The 20,895-nt window shown below is 41.7% G+C and overlaps 1 protein-coding gene across 2 annotated transcripts in view; it reads right to left on the bottom strand.

Moving 5' to 3' along the window:
- ldlrad3 (low density lipoprotein receptor class A domain containing 3) overlaps positions 1-20,895 on the bottom strand; it is a 75,016-nt gene that overhangs the window by 20,981 nt on the left and 33,140 nt on the right. Inside the window, exons 3-4 of one of the 2 annotated variants that reach the window (XM_087179839.1) lie at positions 16,831-16,956; positions 14,830-14,961 (exon numbers count right to left, since the gene is read on the bottom strand). In XM_087179839.1, the coding sequence (XP_087035965.1) occupies positions 14,830-14,961; positions 16,831-16,956 (258 nt within the window). Of the gene's footprint in view, positions 1-14,829; positions 14,965-16,830; positions 16,957-20,895 lie in introns of both variants that reach the window. The other variant, XM_023428354.2, reaches the window with a different exon arrangement.

The following is a 20,895-nucleotide window of genomic DNA, read 5'->3' on the forward strand; positions in this document are numbered from 1 at the left end:
GCCTGCTGATCCTTTATACGCGTTATTCTCAGCAGGAGCCTCTTTTAATGGGTTAGACATCCACATTAATGGGTTCCATCCACATTAATCAATAACAGCCAGCTGCAGTGTACGTTAACGTACAGAGCTGCATCATTTCCAATGTAATTGATGCTCACACACATTTGTTTCTTCCCTGTGATTATTGCTTTTGAAAATATGCACATTAATTGATGATCCCATCCGTCAGCGCCAGGCTCAGGCGGGCATGCACATATTCTGTAGCACAGAAACACAATCTCTCGCCCACGCAGCCGCAGATGAGACAGACCACACATCAAGCTGCGGCACACAGCGCAAGTGAGTCAACTTGCCCATCTAATTAATAATGCAGCTTCCAGCTATGCATCATCTGTAGCCTGAGGGAGCTGTATGATACTGTGTTAGAAAGGGTTATCATGTAGCTCTACTGAGGGGGTGTTTGTGTTGAGGCACAACTTACACAGCCGCTATTACAAACATGGGAAGTACTAAAGCTAAAACTATACATTATATAAACATTTGTCTTCATAGAATTCCTAGTTTTTTTGCAGTAAGGTAATTCTGCTCTTTCAAAAACTGAATCCCCAATAAACAACACAAAAGTGTTTTCTCAAATACTTAATGCTTTATGTTTGCCTTCCTCCATCTTTTTGAAGCTGTCTCACCAACTTCACTCAATCTTTTTCAAGCAATAATTAGCGCCTCTATTTTCTTAAATAAATAAATAAATAAATAAATAAACAAACCTTTGGGGAAAAGGATGTCTCTACCAAATCTAATAGCGATCCATCTGGGGTATTTTACCTTGAACCACAGTGCTGCACTGAAAGGGTGGAATGAAACAAAGTGAAAAGAATGGTATCAATAAAGTAAATAAATGAAAAATAATTACCACTCTCTAAACACCTTTCAGTACTTACTAGTATAAACAGTTCTGTTTTTTTTTAGAAGTAACTATAATGTTTCAATTCTTGGAGAAGAAATTAAATTTAATAAGAAAAAAAAAAAAACAACTTAAAGGAAATCACATCCGTGAGTTTTGAAGATCTTTCTCTGAATACCAACACTGCTAAAAGGTTTCCCAGTAGACTGGCAGAACTGGAAAATGCTGCTTTGAGAAACTAGGCTAGCTACGATAAAACATCACTCGAAAGCCATCCCTCAGGAATACACACAGTTGGTCTAAACATGTCAATTGTGCATAGTCTACAAGGAAATCGCCTATAGCGCAGTGCATACAAAATAAAGGCACATAAAGAAGTGTTTCATAATTACAAAAGTAGATAAATGCACATTATGACCTCGTAATGAGCCTTCACAGACAGAAAGCCAGTGCAAATACTGAATGGCAGTGACCCTGATGAAAGAACATTCTTTAAAGAAGTGTGAAGGCTTCACTCTCTGTGGTTTTCTGTCTTATCTAAACATGTGAAAAGGAGCTATTCTTCCAAATGCAATAATCCTGCAGTTTGAAGACAAAGACAAAGGTTGTACACTTTCCTTGTTATAATCGGATCTTCGTGTGCTTTCATCTGAGATACTGGTTGCTTTCTGGACGACAGCTATGCAAGTATTTCTCACACAGGGCAGAAATTTCACTCTACTTTGGTAAATCCCCCAGCAGAGACGGTCACTAGTAGGTTGTTTTGCTTGAGTATTTATCAGGCCTGAAACACAAATGAAATGAAGTACTGCGACCCTGCAACCCCATGCACTGACAACTGAACTGACTACTTACCAAATTCAAGTGTGTCAATTGTCACAATGCACATTCAAAATTCTCAGTAATGTCAATCAGAGTAGCACTGGAAGTGCAAAGCATCCACACACGCATACTCAAACACAAACACATGGACGAATGAATAAATAAATAGAAAGAAAGAAAAAACGAGAGAGGAAAGAAAGATAGCTGTAAAGCAGATGAGAGCAATTTTCTGCTTTTCTATTCCTTCAATTTAAACGCTGGCAAAGGGAGTTGCAAATGTATTCATACTGCATATTCAGCTCTTCCTGCACCACCCACCATCAACACCCAAGGAAATTCCACAAGATTTATTGTTCAAAGTGATTTCTGACTCTGATTCTGACGTTGAGTGAGATGTCATTGTTGGCTCTGCTCCACTGAATATTAAAATGAAAACATCAAAAGAAAGCAGTTAGCTAACATGGGGCCCACCAGAGGTTTAGGAAGGTCAAAGTTAATTTGTAGATTAGCCAATCAACATCGCTATCCTTCACTGATTGGGTATCAAACGTCAAACTCGGCCAATAAAATGTAGAGGTGATTCAGAGCACTGTGTTTAGCTGTTTAGGGTTTCATCCATTTATCATGTTGAAAATGTTATGCAAAACATATTGACCGCATTTGTTTTGCAATGGAATTTATCTTTACAGGAAATTATAATCTGTACTCTGAGAGCACTTCAAAACCCATGTTCCAGTCGTTCTCACAAGGCAGCACATTGAAATCAACGCTACATGTATTGCTACATGCTTCAGGATTTGGGCTTATCTCAGCGTCAGAAAAGCTTGTGATGTGTTTTTCAGATAAGAAACCCAAGCAGTTAGGAAGATTATTATAACAGCGGACCATGCAGACCAAAATATAACCGTCATGCTGAACTGATCACCGATAAGCTACTGCTACAAATGGTATATATGTATGTTCAGCCTCGAGTTAAAAGCAATGTAAAGGAAAATGTGTCAACTATAAAAATGTCACTGATATGCATGGAAGTACTTTCTGGATTTCAAATGCTTGTTTTGTAATTTTACATACAGTATAAGAGGAAACAAATGAAGTACAGTCAATACAGTTTGACACAAAGTACAGTGTTTGAAGTAAAACTTAATACTTATAGAGTTGTATTGTTTCCTCTCTCCATGTCTGTAGCAACCGTAAACTTAAAGTGCAACTACCAAGCAGCTACAGTAACTTTTACTACAGATTTGCATGTACATTTGTCCTGCAGGTGTACTTGTCCTCACTTTTTACACATTCTCTCCACCAAAGAAAGCTGCTTAAGAGACGGCGCAAAGGTGAAACTCATCACAAAGATCTCTCCCTATTGTTCACTGTATCTCTTTCCTTTTTTCTCCCTATCTGCTGGCTCTCTCAATCTCCAGCATGGCTTCAACATGCCTCTTGCATGTGGGCGTCCATATGAGATTATCAAACAATGGGAAGGGAAAGGCTGGGCGAGGCAGAGGCAGATGCAGAGAGAGAGAGAGAGAAAAAAAAGGATGAGGGGGATGTTAGAAAGGATGATAAAAATATATATATATAGATGTAAAAAACAAAACATCACTGCAGGAAGAGAGTGGCATTATCATCTCTGATGTTGCGTTTACACCTTGCCCAACTGAACAAAGTGACCACAGACTGCCAGAGGAAGCAACAGCAGAGAACAGAGGCGAGAGCAGAAAGCACATGATGATAGGAAACATGACAGTGGGGGGATGAGGAGGTGAAACGGTAAAAAGAAGTGAAGGGAAAAGGGTGGAAATGGCAGCCAAATATCAAAACTGAGAGAAGTTGATGGGAGGTTAATGGTACATGAGCAGAGTGAGTCAGACAGACAGAGGAGAGAGAGAGAGAGAGCAATAAGAAAAAAAAGGAGAGGCCGCAAATGAGAAAGATGATTCGGAATCCAGTAATGAATGAGACCACTGTTGCATGCAGGGACTAATCTACACCCCCCGTTCAGTTTCTGAGCTTCAAGTATGACCCCTACTGAAATATCCTATCCTGTGGTTCTTCTCTCATCCCTCCACTCTCCTGTCATCATCCACACTCTTGTTCTTCATTTTTGTTTGCTGTTTTCATTCCCACTTTCTCCCTGCTTTGTTTCATTCCCACCTTACCCCTCTGGCTTAACTTCAGTCATCCTGATTACTCACTTTGTTATTTCCCATTCCCCAGTGCTCCTCTCTGTTCTGCTCTTCTGTTCGCTTCCTGCACCTGTCTCTCAGGTTTCCTCCTGCTTATTCCCCATCTCTGCAGATGTCTTATGTCCTGCTTTCTTTTCCTCTACTTGGCTCTTCTCTTTACCCTCCTTTAGTGGTTTTTCTCTCTCCACCAGCACCCATGACCCCCATCCCCAGCTACCATTTCCATCGCCGCTGCTTCTTTGTCCTCCCTCTTGATTCCCTGTCTTTCTACACAATGAATCCAGAGGGTTTTATCTTTTTTTCCTCAATGGCTTTGCCACTCTCCCTAATCCTTCATCTCCATCAGCTTCCCTTACACTCTCTATCACTCTCTCCCTCGTGCATTCCTCCCCTCTTCCACTCCACTCTCTTCACACTCACATTTTACTCTTTTTTTTCATATTCCCCCTCCCCCAAATCACCCCTCATCGCGCTCTCACATTTCTGACTCTCGCACCCTCTGACATGCAATCCCTCTTTTCTCTCTCCAAGGCACTCGTCTTTTTCCTGTGTTCCACTTAAGCCTTCCTTCTTTTTGTATTTCCCTGATGGACACATACACACACACAACATACACACCAAGTACATGCGTGGATCCTCAAACCTCCAAAAGACACACACACACACCACTGCACCCTCACCTTTATCACCACTCAAACACACATCTGCATTCTATCACACCTTAATAATTGCTGTGGCTCTTTCTCTGTCGAGCAAGACCTTCAGCTCAACTGCATCATGGGTGAATGCGCGCTTACAGTAATGTCAGAAAACGCATTTGCAGAAAATAACCCGGCCCATTAGAGTGAGAGCTGACTGACACCTAATGCATCACTCGAGGCTATATATCTGTTTACTCCTAATAGCTGCATACCATTTTGGCCCATTGCCATGTGAGTAGTTGTATGGGGATAATACTACCCCTTAGTAATAATTAATCTTGCATTAGTGAGTGTCAGACTAACCAATAAATAAATACACATCATGGAGAAATCAAGCACGGAAAGATATTGAAGTATTCAGCCCCAAGAAAGATGTGTTCCATTTCCAAATAACTCCTAGCAACCTGACAGCCAATCAGTGGGATTTCACAGCCTAAAGGAGAGGCATTTAGGGACCCAATCCTTTTTATTAGATGCAATAGAGCACCTGATGCCGGTACTGATTGCTTTAATTTTAAATTAATATTTTATCAAGTCTTGCTCACTTTAACACATCCGCCTTTCAGCCTCTGCAGAACTCAGATGCCAATTCTGGTCAAACATTATGATTTACCCCAGCAGACAAGAGTTTGTAATGCTACTAAGTGATTCTGCTACTCATGGATGGGTGCCTTAGATATGCCTGAAGAAAAGATAATGTGGTCAAAAAAATTGTGTGGGCGAAATTAAATGGAGCTCTGGGCACATAACCATCTCTTAAAAGTACTGTATCTAAATTTCGCCAACATTCATCAAAGTTATCCAAGAGAATGAAATCCATTTCAGTGCAGCTCTTTGCTCTGATTTAATAATTTTCCCCATTTTGAACTCAATGCAATTTAAAAATGCAAAAACAGCATTTTTCTCTTCTCTTGGGCCACAACGAGCCAACAGAGATAAAAAAAAAAAAAAAAAAAGTCTGTTGTGCAAACGTAAGGAAACATTTCTAAGAGGAACCGAAAACGAGGAGTGATTAAATTTTCCTTTTAAGTTCCTTTTACAGCATGCTGAACCTATTAAAGACTTAATTAATACTCTCTAAACTTTTGCAAAGAAGTAGTCAAAGTATCTGCCAACACTTTGCAGCTAGTGAGGACTTTTAGCGGAGTGACTAATGAGCAGTTGATATCTGGTATTGGTGCAGCCTCAACACCTCTTGGTTCTCCTTTAATGTGATATTCTTCAGGAAAGATAATGGCTTCGTGAGCCTCATTGGAGTTTGCACAATACAGAGTAGACAAGCACATTTTTCTAAAAAAAAACAAAAAAAACTAGTGTACTGTGGAGTGGAGGTGTTTAAATGACTGAAATGCAGAGATGGAAAGAAGGAAAATACTTAAAGAGAGAGAGAGCCTCATCCAAGCACTGCACACTTTACATTGTGATCTCACCTCCTTTCTGCTGTCAGCCAACCAGTGAGTGTGCTCTGAGGGGCCAGAGAGGGGGCACGTCTTTCCAAGCCAAGTGTCGATGGAACAGGGAAACGCTGCAGTCGAGGCCAAGCTTAACACACTCTAATGCAAATGTGATGCTCGAAGAAGCACAAATCAGTGAGCTAATGAGCTTGTTTTTGTCCTCTTTGGGGATCTCCATTTTATGGTGTCACTTAAGCAATCTAATGGTTCAATATCAGACCAGTGAACATGATTCAGTCCTTTTGGCTGGCGGATGGACATCACAGAACAAGCCAGCTCAACTGGAGATTGACATTTGTGCTGTATCACTTATTAACGGCAAACCTGGACTCACTTTGGTCTAATCTGGCCAAGAAGCTATTTAAGTAGAAGTGTAGAAAGAGTGGTTTCAAGAAGTGATGGTAAACAATCACTACTACACACAAACACCCACACAAACACATGTTGGAACATACATGAACACACACAAATAAAAATAAGCACCCTTGCTAAAAGTACAACTCTACCCAATAGCAACAGTACAGCTATTGTTCTGAGTGAAATTCCTCATCTAGTCTGTGGGTGCAGGTCGTCACTTGACCACCATCACCATGGCGACTGAATGAAGAGAGGTTTAGGAGGGAATAGTTGTTAATTTATAGGAGCCTGAACAGCAACGGCTGACTGGTCCTGATTCAAGGACGGGGGATGATTCATGCAGACTCTGGTCCCGGAAGAGACCCCCCTGTGCGGCCATAGCCAATGGCAACAAGGCCCTTAAACAACAGAAGCTGTGAGACTGACACTTTGTGAGTGGGAGAGAGGGAGGTGAAGGAAAGATGAAACAAAGTGTGGATATATTCTCAGATAAAGCAGAGAAAACACACAAAGTAGGATGCACACAGAAGATGGATGGATAAACATGATCTGCGGTGTTCATTTCCACATGAGAACACACGGATAACAACAGTATAGATTCAACAGGCCACTGCCAAACCTCCCCCTTTAAAATGCACTCTTACAATGCTAGAAAAACAATTTCTATTTACTATTTAAATCAAGAAACTACGAAGCTGCATCCCCTCAGTTCAACCATGCCAGAAGCAGCGAGCAGCATGTTGCCAGCTGCTCGGACGTCTTCTCCTGCAGACCAACAGCCGAGAGCCCCTCAGCACTGCTTTGTGAATGTGCTTTAGGCTGACAAAAGCAAAAACCTTTTGAAACTTTTCCAGAGTTCAAATCCATGGGCGGTGACATGTGCAACCTCCCCTATTTGTGCCTGTCAAGTGTGTGTTGGCTCTGATAAACTGGCACTATTACATTCCTCTCCCACACCTCAGTCTACTGCCATTATATTCCCCTACGCCATTTCACGCTCCCTCCCACACCTTTCTCTCTCTGCCAGCGCTCTGAGTGCTACTGACGAAAGGCATGAACAGACCAACGTCGCACACGTCTCTACCACAAAAATTGCACATGGATTAACTTGTCATTTTAATCTATGGCACATATAATATTCGGCCCCAAAGTCTTGCAGCAATCAATGGGGGAGGACGTGGCGATGCGAGAAGCTATTAGCAAGCTAAAAGGATACAAATAGTGAATATAGACCATGGGACTTTTAATCACTCTGACATCCTTTGTTCTTTATATATCAGAGAGACAACATATATTAATGCCTAGTTTACTGGCGATGCTAATGGAAGGCAAGAGTTACTGCTAGATGCCATGTCTGATTTACTAGTGTTTATAGGGCCTGTAAATGGCAGGGCTGTGAGGACTGGTTGTTGAATACATAGTGCTTATGCAAAACGGCAGATGCAGTGCTAGTTGATCTATTGAGTAATTCTTACGCAGCCTTAGGAGGATATAACAAATAGAAAGCTGCAGATTACTCTCTGTAGGAGGGGAGCATCCCTGGAGTTTAAAATGAGGGATTTGACTTCTCAGGGAGGGAAGCTCCATATACACAAACCAGAAGGTTAAAACTGCTTATTGCGCTGCTGGTGAGAAACGAGAGTATTTGTGAATCTGTGGTGATGTTGGCCAAAATGAAGCTTACGAGCATATTAGTGTTTTAGTTGAACAGCCATTGTTACAATAAGTCAAAGTCCCCTGACAAGCAGTGTGATTCTTGCTGAGAGGCTCGTCGTTTAATTATACACAGTCATGTTCTCCATAAAGTCGTGGTGCCACTTCATTTTGCGGACTTTGGGCTGTTTTTAGTCGATGGGCTAATTTTCATCAAACCAATCGGGGTCAGAGGCGATGTCAGCTGCCAGTGTTTTGACAGTATATTCATGTAGCAGATAATGTTAATTGTCAGATTGTTGCCCAACATCTCACTGTGACTGACACTTCTCTGAGGACCTGTAGGCAGATTATTTCTCTGACGGGGTCACTCGTTAAAGCCCTAATAAAACAGAAAAGTGACAGATTGTGACAGTTGTGTTTACTGGATCACACAAGATGAGCCATGTTCAGTTTGCTATGGGACTTCCTGCCTGTCTCTACAGGTGTCTGGACATTACAGAATATGTATAGGTACTGATGCGGCACACATTCAGGCAGTGTGTAAACACACAAGGCCTACCCTTGGGTGCAGTCCCTTCATTGTAAGAGTGGTACAAGATACCCTTGAGCAGACAAACTATGAATAATTTTTGTTTACAGTGTGTGGCAAAGTGGCAGTCATAGGATGAGTTTGTTGCCGAACAACGCAACCTGGAGAATTGCACCCCAGGAAATAATATTTATAAACAAAAGCTATGCTAGTTTGTAATCACCACGGGGCAAAAGCCAATGTTCATAATACAAACTTTATTAAACAATGATTACTAAAAGAATGTTCCATAGACGCTGTCTAAAGCACAGAACGTTAGACATGGGGCCAAAGGAGAAGGGAAATGGACAGTGCTGGGTAACCTCGGCGGCCCGAAACCAATGAGGCAGGGGGGAAACTAAAACACCCGTGAAACTGCACACACACACACAAACTGAAAACGTGAAGAACCGCCACCAGGGATTGGGTCGCCACCCGGAGCCCACAGCACCTGTCCACAGGGAGAGAAAGAATAAAATGGCCACACCTTACCACTACACACACACACACACACACACACACACACACACACACACAATAATAAGTAGTAAAGTAAATGACAAAATAATCTAACTTCTATATATTATATCATAATAATATGACAGGCAATTAACAATCTACAAAATAAATCAAACTCAATGAAACGGCACTCAAATGAATAATCTTAAGAAAACAAAAAGAATTCAAGTAAGTAAAAGAAATCAAATGAAATTAAATCAATGTTCAAAATAACTAAATACTTGTATAAACCAAACAAAAACAGCGGCAAAGACTGCTACGACAGCCGCACCGACACAGCGGTAATTAGACAGCGGAACCAAGTACTAGTAAAATCAAACAAACAATAAAACAAATAGTAAAACCATGTAGACAGATAGAGCCAAAACAGCAACGCCGTCCAGCGAGCCGTGGCGGTGACTCAGTTTCCGAATCGACCTCACCGGCGCAGCGTCACAGCAGGCCAAGCAGCGGAGTTACTCCCCGACTTCCGCCTGGTCCAAACACGAGGATGCACAAACCCACACAGGGGGGAACGAGCGTGCGCCACGATGGCCAACACGCCAAACAGCGTTCCGGTGTGCGCACAGCCACACCACAATGGCTCCTCACACCTGCACTAGCCACGCCACGCCACGCCACGCCACGCCACGCCACACCACACCACGCCACGCCACGCCACACCACCACAGTGGACGAATGGCCCCAGAAGACAAGAGAGAGAGAGGCGGATGGAACCACACCCGTATAAAAAATGTGTGGCACTGCCCAGCAATCAGTGGGACAAAAACCACAGCGCTGCACTAGGAGTGGCGAGGAACAGCGCACCCGCTACAAATACATTGTAATTTAAATCACATGTTAATGGATTCATCCAGCGAACAGCGTAAATGTTTTCCAAGATGCGTCGGGAATGTCAACACTTCTGAAACCCGTTGGTCTGGAGAATTGATGTCGGGCCTTTTGTTCAAAGAAGCCTAATTGATGATGTGAGGCTTTCAAAGTGTTTGTGAACTAAAGGCTTTTGCAATTTTTATGAGCTTAAGGATTTATTTGCCTTTTATTTGGCCAATTATTTCACTGATATTAAAATAAATGGAGTCTGGAAGAGACACAGCAGTGAGAGCATAAATCTTCCTCGTGTGATGTCGGGGAAGCTACAGTGCACCGTGCAACTTAATGCACGATGCTGTAGAGCATTACTGTCACAACTTCATATGGTTTTTATGAGAACATAACAAAATTTTGAATTATTTGTGTGTTGCCAATTGAAAGAACAAATGCACGTTGAATCATGTGCACACACACTCATCACCAAAACAAATGCCTTTCATGCTTGTGTCCACGCAAAAAGCTTACCTTATCTTCAAAAATGCACAAAGCCGGTTGAGAGCTATTGAAGCCTTCGAACTATCCTCTGTCGCTCTGTTTCCACCTTCACACCAGTTACACTTCCCCTGTTTACTTTTCCTCTCACAACAACTTCACTTAAGAAGAAGACGGCCAGGAAGGATCTTCTTTGAGATGGACGTGAGAATTAATCGCTATCACTCTCCCACAGTCACCACACCATCTGATACTTTGTCTACTTGTGTTAATTAATGCGTAATGAGAGACGCTGATGTGTGGATTTTAAATCAATTACTTTTCTTAAACGACTCCAAGGGGATTCTCTAACTCTTTCTAAAATGCGTTAGCTACTGAGCTCATCACTTTTTCTAAACTTGTCAGAGCCATGACCTTCAGAAAGTTTCTTCAGGAAAGTAAAGTAAATAGTTTTTTTCTTTTCTTTTGCAATTAAATATGCAGAACAATCACTGCCAGATGCACTGTGACTCTTGGAGTGTTTGTCTGACTGTGTGTATCTGTGCTCATGCAGTCATGCACATGCTTCCTTGGATATGCAGAGTGGCTCTCTTGTTCTCAGCGAGGGCTCCCCCCAGCATCTGGCCAAGTGCTGTGCGCCCTTTGGCGGTGTTTCAACAACAATTCGTTGCAGGGGCAAACATGCGTTGTGTCACTGCGCTCTCTATTTCCTGCTATAAGCAAAGACTGGAAGACCGGGGGAAAGCAGACACAACCTCAGCTTTGCAAAACTAGCTTTCATGTTATTTCTGTTTCTAGAGTTACACTGCTCGGCCTCGGGGCTCGACTTGAGATGGATGCTGCTCTCATCCTCTCCTGCTTATCGCTACCCCTCACTCACTTCTATCCAAATCCCTGCCTTTCTCTTCTAAATCACCTAACTCTCTTTCCTTACCTCCATCTTCCTGCCCATTGCTATTCATTGCTCCTCGCGACTCCCTCTCTGGCTCACTATATTATGTTTATGTGGTGCGCTTTCCATTTCTTTATCTCTGTTATCCGTTACAGACTCCCCATCCCACTCCTTCTATCTCACTGTGCGAAGATTGCACCACTGCATTTATAGAAGATTGTGTATTGTTACATTGCACTGTTTGCCACTTTGCCACCTCTCTGCTATTTCAAAAATCAATTATCCATCAAATAAAAAGATAAACAGTAAAAGCAGCTCTCTGCAGCCCTGTTTGTGTCTAAATGTGCCAAAGTGTTTAATGGGAAATAAAGACACTGGGGGTGTAAAGAAGCCAGGAGGATGGTTTCTGTAGATCTAGCTCTGACACCTTGGGCAAGATAACCAATTGCTAGTCTATAAATGCCATAATGATGTGTCCGCTGACAAGTTGCGTGCTGATATCTCACTAGATCATTCAAATAGAGAAAGCAAATGTGGAGACAGTGAAGCAAGTAATTATGGGTAAGGAGGAAGAGGGGCTGAACAGAGGGAGAGTGGTGGAGGTGCAGGAGAGAAAGTATGGAAGGAGATGCCGTGCTCAGGTGGCTTAGAGCGGATATTGTATGCCTTATCTGTCACCTGCAGGTCTGTGCTTATTATAGAGAGAGGGAAAGTCAGAGCAAAATGTTAGATGTGTGTGTGTGTATGTGTGTGTGTGTGTGTGTGTGTGTGTGCAAACAGGAAAGAAATACAGGGAGTCAAACTCCAGCGGTGCCTTCACTTCCTCTGAAGCACAAAGGGTGATGATAAATAAAAAAAAAGAAAGAAAAGAAAAAAACTAAACAAAACCGAGCTTCTCTTCCTTGATCTGTTCTGAAGGCCACAGCAACACGGAGCTCACAACTCCTCACAACTTCTCAGCACTTGTACTCTATAGCAGCAAAAATAAGCAGGGGAACATTTGGGGCACTTGTGCTCCATACATACAAATACTACTATAAAATCAGCACTGACAGGGAGTCTTCGGGAATATAACAACACGTCCAAACAGACTCAGGTTACAAGTAGTAGCACTGACACATTTCTGTGAATTGAACACATCCAATCTGCTCTGTTGGATAGCTGAAAAAATCATGCATTTTTATGATGAGAAAAAAGACAAAACTTGGTTCTCTATTACCAGACCCCTGGAAACATTTCAGAGATGAAGGCAGTCTGAGGAGCCTCTCAGTCAACCATAGCAGGCCTTTTAATAAAACCGCTGCAAAGCAGAGCACTTTCTCTTTGAAGGGAACGGAGTAAAATAATTGTACTCAGGATGGGCAGTATGATGTATCATAAAGCTTCCCCTAGGTATTCACTGAGCCCATATTAAGGTGCATAAACATTTTGTGAAAAGAGTAACGACCTACCAGATAGTTATTAATTATTTCTATGTCTAACTTGATTGTCAATTGTATTTTCAAATTCACCCCACATTATTGTTTTCCACTAACAGTGAGCTTTTTGGTCGTTTCAGCTCTTCATACAGCAGCCAGTTGATAATGTGAAGGCTGCTCTCTGAGATCTAATGGCTCTGATGCCATAACGACGCACACACTTACATTTGGCAAGCCGGCCCTGGAGTCGGTATTGTTTACTTGTCAACAAGGAAATGGAGTGCAGTGGACACAGATATCAATCAATATTTCTGCATCACTCTACAGTTCTATTCAGCAATCTGTGGCTCTGCATTGAGTTGTGGAGCTCAGCTCGTGATGATGGATGGACTCTCTTTGTTTCTGTGTCTCTCTCTCTCTCTCACTGCAACACATGCAGGTACAAAACAAAAAAAATAATGAGAATCTCACAAGATCATTTTCACTAATTAGGCACATATTTTTTTTTAAATGGTTAACTAATTATAGCATATTACATATAGTTTTTTTAGGAAATACATCAATAGGCTAAATTAAAATAAGTAGAATAATTATCTCCTGCAATCATTATCTGATCTGTAGTTTGCCTGTAGTGCCAGAGCGCAGCAATTTTCTGCAGCTGAGGAAGGAAGAATAAATAAACGGTGTTGAAATGTTTTGCCTCGATTTAGTGTTCATATTTTGGACTGTATGGTGTTACTGCTGCACAGCTCCACCCCCCGTTTATCAGACATGTTCTGCCTCTCGTGTTTCGATCAAGTTTCTGCTGACTTTGCCTATGTCAGTACTGGTAATAACGTTACCGTATTGTGGGCTAGATGCTGACGGGTTATTGTCAGCTTTGTTTTGTTATTTTTTACAGACTTCTTTTTTTTCCTACGGAGTAAGTCCATACGCGGCATTTCAACAAGGGATATCTTTTTGTGAAGCAATATAAAAAACTCTGCTGGTGGTCCACATTTCTTTGCCTGGGGGGTTATATGCACATCAGGGCTGGCCTGCTGGCAGGAGTGGTGTCAGCTTGCCAGTGAAAGTACAGCTGAAGTGATGACAGAAGCTGACTGTTGTGCCGTAGTGGCGGCAGCTGCTTGTGAGAAGTGAAGCTGCCAGTGGAATAAGAATGGCATGCCAGATGTAAGTGGTACCTGCCAGTGTATAAGACATTTTTATAAACAGAAGACATCAGACTCACTGTCAGGGATGATCCTACTGCTACTACAATGCAAACTCACCAGAATGCCATCAACAGCACTGTATTTTGTAACATTATGCTAATGATGCCACGGCGTGTTTGTGTGTATTAAACAGACACTGGGAGGAATGTTCTTTTTGGAGTTAGGAGAATAAAAGCAGCTTATGTCTTCTTTAAGTTTCATCTGTCAGTGGCTTTGCTGTATCTTCATGAAGCACAGACTGTACTATATATTTCCTAAGTGAAGTCTCCAGAAATATCAGATGATGTGACATATTGAGTGAAAGAATCTTCCAACCTGTCTATCATCATTGTATCCAGTTTAATAGAAAAGCTAAATACTGCATCTACAGGCTACCACCTGTTCTAAAGTTCACTGCCAATATTTCAGACGATTATGTCCTGATTAACTGAACAAACTCCAGTTTGTCATATTTGTGTTACGGTACAAATGAACTCTGAATAGAGGGAATTAACTGAATGAAGATAGAGATGGCTATTTCAAGACTTTCCCTTATAACTGTGAGAGGAAAACTTATCTAACTCATTCACTCATAATTGCTCTCTGCAGCTATTTCTGACAAACCCAATCACAAAACCAATCTCTCCAAAACTCAAAAAATGTATCTACACGACCATTCTTGGTTCTGTGTAATTACAGTACGTGTGAAAGGGACGCCTCATTGTCATTGGCAACTCCACACCAAGTCTGATTTTGAACATCCATTTCATCATATATTTTTCATGTAGTAAACGTGTCACTGGTACATATTCAAGCCACCAATTTAAAGCCTCATGTGTGATTTAGCGACGTACCTGCTGTTGTCAGGCAGAGCTCCTCATCACTGTTGTCCTGGCAGTTGTCCTGGCCGTTACACAAGAAGCTGCGGTCTACGCAGCGGCCATTTCGACACTTGAAGCGAGACTCGGAGCACACCAGTGGGTTGCCTGCTGTAGTTAAGTCAGAGCAGAGGTCAAAGGTCAAGTGTTAGGTCACAGAAAGGTTTTCAGTTCAAAGCTCAAAGAGACACAGGAGCACCTGTGTAACCTTTCCTCTAAGAAACTTCAGTGCATAAAGAAATGATTTCAAGGCAAATTGCATTACTATTCTGCAGAGGTCGTTTGTGTAATTTGTAACTTGTTGCTCTCATCCCATCTACAACTTGCTGATATCATTAAATTTAAAAGAAAAACATGGGTGTTACAGGTTCATGGGGATTTTCAGAGAAGAAATTAAACATTTAAAACTGTGTGAGTCAGTGAAGCATTTGATCTCATGAGTCTGATAAAAAATCAAACTGAAACTCAAAAGAAAGAAAGAAAAAAAAAAACCTGTCCAGCCCTACCACTTCTTATTAGCACACTTTCTCATTTGTCTTTGTTCCAGCTTTTTCAAAATGAGGCAGAATTATCTTGTGAGAAGATCCAGACAATTACACAGTCGTGACGCAGTATGTGCTGGGAGCGTAGAGCATAGCCCCATTTAAATGGCTAGATTAGATTTGTGAGTGTGGGCCCCTGCAGGCTAGGAACACTGCCTCTGACAATGGTGAGTGATTGGTTTGATGCACGTTCTAGCAGTGATGGGGTCATGTGAGGAGAATGTGATAATACAGACCAAGAACAGAACAGCAGAACAACAACAACAACAACAACCTGTCTACTGATGTATAGATATTTTAAGCAAGATAAAAAAAAATAATAAATAAATAAAAAAAACAAACCCAAGGGCGCACAGTCAGGAGTTACAATGCAAAAAAGTGATATAACTTGAAAAGGAGTGGAGGGGACAGTGGAGCGGTATAGAAATTACATTCTTTATAAAATGACACGCTCTTTCATTTTCCTCTGCAAGATGGGCTATAAAGCATAACAGCTTTACACTTTAGAAGGAAACACTGTACTGCCACTAGGAAAAGCTAAAGCACAGCAAAGTAACAATGTTGATGATTGCATTTTTGTATTTTGAGCAAGGTCTTTTCATTTACTTGTTTACAAACAGAAAGCAGAGGGAGGGAAGAATAGACGCGGCGAGACAAAGAAATGTGCGACATGCGCAACATGTATTGATGTGTGGTGATTGTTATCTGTATTTGTCTGACTCCTCCTGTTAGCTCCTAGATTAAATGAATCGATTGCATTTTTATTAGTAAGTGTTGTTTTTTCCCATTATTCTGCACTGGTCTGTTCAAGTAATTTGTTCTTTTTGTAGTTTACTGATGAAGCCGATATGTTGCTTGAAGGGGTACTACAGCGATTTAGTATAGCATTTCTATTACATTGGAGGACTCAAAGGAAGCTGATTAAAAAAAAATATAATGACACAGCAGAGGCTGAAATATCCACACTTTTATTCCTCAGTACGGGTCAAGCTCCATAAGCACTTGATCCTACATTTGCCACGTTGCAACCTACCTACCTACCTTTTGGTTAGGCCTCTCTCCCTACCTGGTTAACACCCCAAGTTTGTAATTCGGTCTTTCTGTATGTTTATTTCATTGTACATGCCCAAGCTGATATAATGCTGTTGACATCACTATGACGTCATCAGGTTTAATTTCTCAGACCTGAGTACATGATAAGGAAAGTGACCTTAATGTGTGAAATTGCTGGAACGCCCCTTTAATTCCTTGCTCGGCCTTTACAGGAACATTTGTGCTTTTACATCAGTAAAGTACATATTCATCCTCTACCATCCACTGGCTGTATGATGAGTGGCTGCAGCAATAACAAACTGTTATGACTGGAGGACAGTACATCACTGGTGACCATGGCATGAGACCAATTGCTCTTATTGGATTTGGTTGCGAGACTCACTGCAGTTCTCCTCATCGCTCCCGTCAGGACAGTCGCTGAAGCCGTTACAGCGGAAGCGTCCGATGATGCAGTGGACGCCATTAGCGCAGGCGAAGAACGTGGGAGCACACTTCGACTTGACCTTAGCTAAGGACAAATGGGAGGTTGGGGGAAGTGGGGGAAGAGTAGAACAATGGATTAGTCTGTGGGTGATGAGAAGATGATGCAGCGATTTCTAAAGCAATACATCATGTTTTATGACAGAATTAGCCTTGGCTGTGATGCACAAGGGGAGGGAAGAACCCATCAATAAAGTTAAAGTTTTAAAGTTTTTTTTATTTTTATGGTAATAATGTAACACACACAAATGTGAATTCAAAATTAAAACAGTAAACCATTCAACAAAGGTTCAGACAGTCAAGCAGCTGCTGTGTAATAGAGACCAATTAATTATCCAGCTCATTTTGTTCTGTAATGCTTATCTTTAAGTTCTCTTAAGTATGACAAGTAAAGGGTAGGATCCCAAGCACAAAGTACTGATAGGAGAAGAAAACAAGTTAATGACAAAGACAAAGAGAGCAAATCGTGTGGGAGAGTGTTTGTATGGATTCTGCCATTGATCAGCCTAAGCGGGCCAACGGGTCTTATCTCCCAGGACAGGCCTGAGACTGAGTGACGAGCCTGCAGAACATCAATGCCTGGCGTGCTCCGTTTAGTGCAAACCCCCGAGTTTTAATTCAAACACATTGGTCTTCCTTGGCAGAAGGAGAAAAACAAGACAGCAGGTAGAAAACAGGTAGAAAACAGAAGATAAAGGACCTCGCTTTGACTCGATCGCTTTGAAGTTAAAGTTTTAAAGCCTGATGCCAACAAGAAAAGACATTAAAAAAAAAGACATGGCACTAAAGCCACTGGTAATGTATTTACAGTTTGTAATAATGAGCCACATCTGTGTGAAACACAGTGTTATCTCGCAGACCTTTTTTTTTTCCCTCTATTCTGGCTTTTGTTAAACTATAGTCATGGATTATTCCCTTCCAGTAATTTGCATTATAATACAAAAGCTTAAACTTGTAAATTTGGCTTTGTGTGAGAGCAACTGCTGTTGTAACAATGGTTACTGGAGACAGAGAAAGGAAAAGCTATCAATTACAGCTTAGACATTGTTATAATATTAGTTAAATAAGACTAGATGTTAATGCCAGTGAGCGAATATCATTATAAACATTGTATTAAATACTACGAAACTACAATAGGATGGAACGACCCGCACATTCAAATGACTGCATTAAATGAGTGCATCTGAAATGCAAGCCACCAAACAGTCTTTCTGTTTTTTTTTCTCTCTATACTGAATACAAAGGGTGGAATTGGCCTGCTCATAGGTTGGCATTGTGCCATCTCAAATGCCAGGGGCGCACATTTTTCCCTCTACAATATATTGTGGTAGGCTGATTTATGAGCTCTTTCAAGCTTATGTGTAGCGAGGGGGGAGGGCTAGGCATAACAACCACGAGGGTTTGGAGCGCCCGTCTCCAGGATGAAATTTAATCCGCTGAACGCGGGAGGAAGCTGGGATAGTGCCCGATTTCTGTGTCTGTAGTCTGGGAAGCCTTTGTTTACCTGGGCAGCGGAGGCTCTTACCACCCAAAGCTCATTTTGCATGGTATATCACAATCATTAGAGTCCAGGGAGAAAAACAGACATGGCTTCGAGCTGTAGCAACACATAAAAGAAAAGATACAAAAACATCTTGCTGTGGAGGGGGTACATTGAAATTCATCTGGTCACAAACAAAGGCAACATCATCTTTTATTCCTTAGTTTCATTTATTTTACATGTCTCGGATTCTTCTATATTTTTAGATTCCTTTGTTTTTGAACCTGTTGTGGGAATTAATGGAAACATGCTCTGGTTTTTTGGAGACATATAGAGTTTCTTCTTGGAAAATACAACTTCCTTCTCCTCTGTATAGCCATGGATCCTGGCTGCTTTTTTTTTTTTTTAGTTGCTTGGCAGGCTCGGCTAGAAAGACAGCTCTGTTATTGCTCTGCGATTCCTCATTCACTTCCTCCCTCATCCGAATCCTCATTACACTTCTACTGCTGGCAGGATTCATCTGACCCAGTGTTTGTGTTCCAAATTAGCTCAAAAGTCACTTGAAGGACAAGCTCATGAGGGGAAATTCGTGGGTGGGGAGAGACAGTGCTGGTTGGAAGGATAGAGCTAATGTGCTTAGCTGTGTTTTGGGGACGCAAGACAAGCAAGACAAAAAAAAATTAATTAGAAGGAGCAAGTTGAGGGGTGTAAGAGCTGGTATAAACACAGACTTATTAAGTTTCCTTTAATAATTCTCTGAAGGTTTATTCCACGGCCTGGACTTTTACTGCTCAGATTTCCAGGTAACGCTGATTCATTCCATCAGCTTTGCTCTTCAACCTACAACCGCAAATGTCATCCTGTCTCCAGTCCTTCTGTTTCTCGGTTTGAACTGATTTAGTTTCTTGCCAAATCTTCTTTCTCTTCTCTGAGCCTTTGTAGAAGTTGTTTACGTAAAACAGGCAGGGTGTTGGACGCCTTCCAAACTTAGTTCCAGTGTTCACTGAGCAGCACAAATGAAAACGAATGAGGTTAGCAGTCGAGCTGATTCCTTGAGGTAAGACTATCACTAGCAGAAAAACATGGCTGGATCAAACCGAAATGCACAGTTGGAGGACACACATAGAAAAATAAAATACACAAAACTCTTTGTTACTATCTCCTATACAATTACAGGCGCACACACTATATTGAGGCGCCTATTTTTGACAGGAGCCCCAAATTTCTTTCCTCAAGAACATTTTAAAATACAGAAAAAGAAACAAGACTCAAATATTTCGACGTATTTTCTATATCCAATGCAAAACAAAGTTCAAATCCACAACATACTTTGGGTTTAATAGTAAATCATTTGATAATCTGACATGAAGTTGAAACAGAATGCTACTGTTTGTCTCTCCTTCCTCGTCTTTATCTCCCCTGAGGCTTCAGCATTCATGTCAGCCTGTATCCGTCAGCAGAGTTCCTGTTGCATATAGTATGCTTTGCTCTTCCCCAACGTGCACCCTTATGCCCTTCTCCACACTTCTCCCCTTTTCTCCCTCTCCTCGACTCCCCAGAGAACGGAATAACTTGTTCGGCACAGGTAGGCTTGCTCGTGATGGGCATGCATGATTGACAGAGTGTGGAGAAGGACCGGAGGAAGAGACTAACAAGAAAGAAAACAGAGGAAAAATGAGAGCGGGAGAGTAGAGGCCAAGGAAGAGTAGAGACAACCGACAACTTCAAAGGTTTCTCTGACCTTGCTGAGCATTTCTGAAGGGAGGAAATCAATATGGACTCAAGGTGTAAGCAAGAAGGGCAGGGGTAGATTCAGTCTGGAGGATTTTGGGATCAAAATAATTATTCCGTACAATTCACTGTCTAAGCCCTGCGCTCTCGTTGTACAATAACCTTCTGTGCAGGATGAGGAATCGCAACATTATAGAGCTGCCTCCATCTCAAGGGCCAAGCGTTTACGGGCCACTGGCGTTCTGCAAAGCCATCAAACTTCATGCTAGATGAGGAAGCAAGAGCGGCCTGAGTACAAGCAGGTGCATGTGCAAAATATCAGTAATATTTCAACAACTTCCAATAAAAGGGGAAAGCAAGCAAGGGCATATAGTGAAAAAGCAGCGAGTGATCTGTCAGATAATAACCCTGCTGCAATATTCATCATAGAAAGCTACTTGCTGCTAAAATCGCCTTGTTTGAACTGATAGCAGCCAACATTGTATTGTAAAATGACGAGGCAGCACTTCTTCTTCCTTTGAAGATTTCGAAGCAATCATTTTCTCCTAATTTGTGCCCATCGATGGAACAAGGATAGAATTCAACCTAAAAGAGAAAACTAGGAGAGACAAAGGCGGCGAGAGACAGAATCAGAGTGAGAGACCCTAATCAATATTTCATCCATGTTCCTTGGCATTAATTACACCAGCTCATTGATCAGTCAACCGTTAAGCACATGGGATGCACCAGACTCAGTCCCATTAAATCTTCCTCCGC

This window comes from Seriola lalandi, unplaced genomic scaffold (assembly GCF_002814215.2).
Source record: "Seriola lalandi dorsalis isolate HSWRI2012SDOR001 ecotype SW California unplaced genomic scaffold, Sedor1 jcf7180002054873, whole genome shotgun sequence".
Classification (NCBI taxonomy): Eukaryota; Metazoa; Chordata; class Actinopteri; order Carangiformes; family Carangidae; genus Seriola; species Seriola lalandi.